The sequence below is a fragment of the Lycium ferocissimum genome, chromosome 12, assembly GCF_029784015.1.
Source record: "Lycium ferocissimum isolate CSIRO_LF1 chromosome 12, AGI_CSIRO_Lferr_CH_V1, whole genome shotgun sequence".
Taxonomy (NCBI): Eukaryota; Viridiplantae; Streptophyta; class Magnoliopsida; order Solanales; family Solanaceae; genus Lycium; species Lycium ferocissimum.
The window spans coordinates 8,153,145-8,153,926 of record NC_081353.1 but is presented as its reverse complement, the minus strand read 5'-3'; the positions used below and the strand labels follow the sequence as shown (position 1 = coordinate 8,153,926).

The 782-nt window shown below is 39.4% G+C and overlaps 1 protein-coding gene across 1 annotated transcript; it reads right to left on the bottom strand.

Annotated features, from left to right (window-relative positions):
* Positions 1-257: 257 nt before the first annotated feature.
* LOC132039046 (secreted RxLR effector protein 161-like) lies at positions 258-653 on the bottom strand. The gene has a single exon (XM_059429597.1). It carries the CDS (start codon positions 651-653, stop codon positions 258-260), a length of 396 nt encoding a protein of 131 aa, XP_059285580.1.
* Between the last annotated feature and the right edge of the window lie 129 nt (positions 654-782).

The following is a 782-nucleotide window of genomic DNA, read 5'->3' as shown; positions in this document are numbered from 1 at the left end:
GGAGCCACCCATAAGCCACACGGCCAACTTGGCTTGGTTTCATGAAATAATAACTCTCCTTAATTCACTTTTAACCCCAAATTTTCCTTAATATTCCATACCAATAAAATCATAAGCAACTTGTGCCTTAAAACAAAATCGGAGGTTAAAAGTCTCTACCTCGTATCCCGAAATAGTCTTGTCCTTAACTTATCGTAGTTAGCTCGGAATGTCCCAATGTACAAAATACGGGATATAACAGATAGTGACACAAAATTTTATTTCTTTGTCGCCCAGGAGAGCAAACATGATCCAAGAAAGTGTGCCATACCTGTAGTGCTCTTCCTATCTACCAAATATCCGGCATAGTCGGCATCAGCATATCCAACTAGGTCAAAGTTGCTACCTCTAGGATACCATAGCCCCAACTCACTTGTTCCTTTCAAATATCTCAAGATTCTTTTCACAACTTTTAGATGAGACTCTTTAGAATTCGGTTGAAATCTTTCACATAATCCCACACTGAATACAATGTTAGGTCGACTAGAAGTGAGATACAAAAGGGAGCCAATCATACCACTATATAGTTTCTGCTCAATTGGTGGACCAACTTTATCCAAGGTGAGCTTTGTGGCTGTTGCAATAGGAATATCACTTGCCTTTATATCTTCCATTTTGAACCGCTTAAGTAGTTCCTTAACATACTTCTGTTGATGGATCATGGTGCCCGTTGCTATTTGATTGATTTATAGTCCTAAAGAGAAGTTCAGTTCTCCCATCATGCTCATCTCAAACTCACCCCC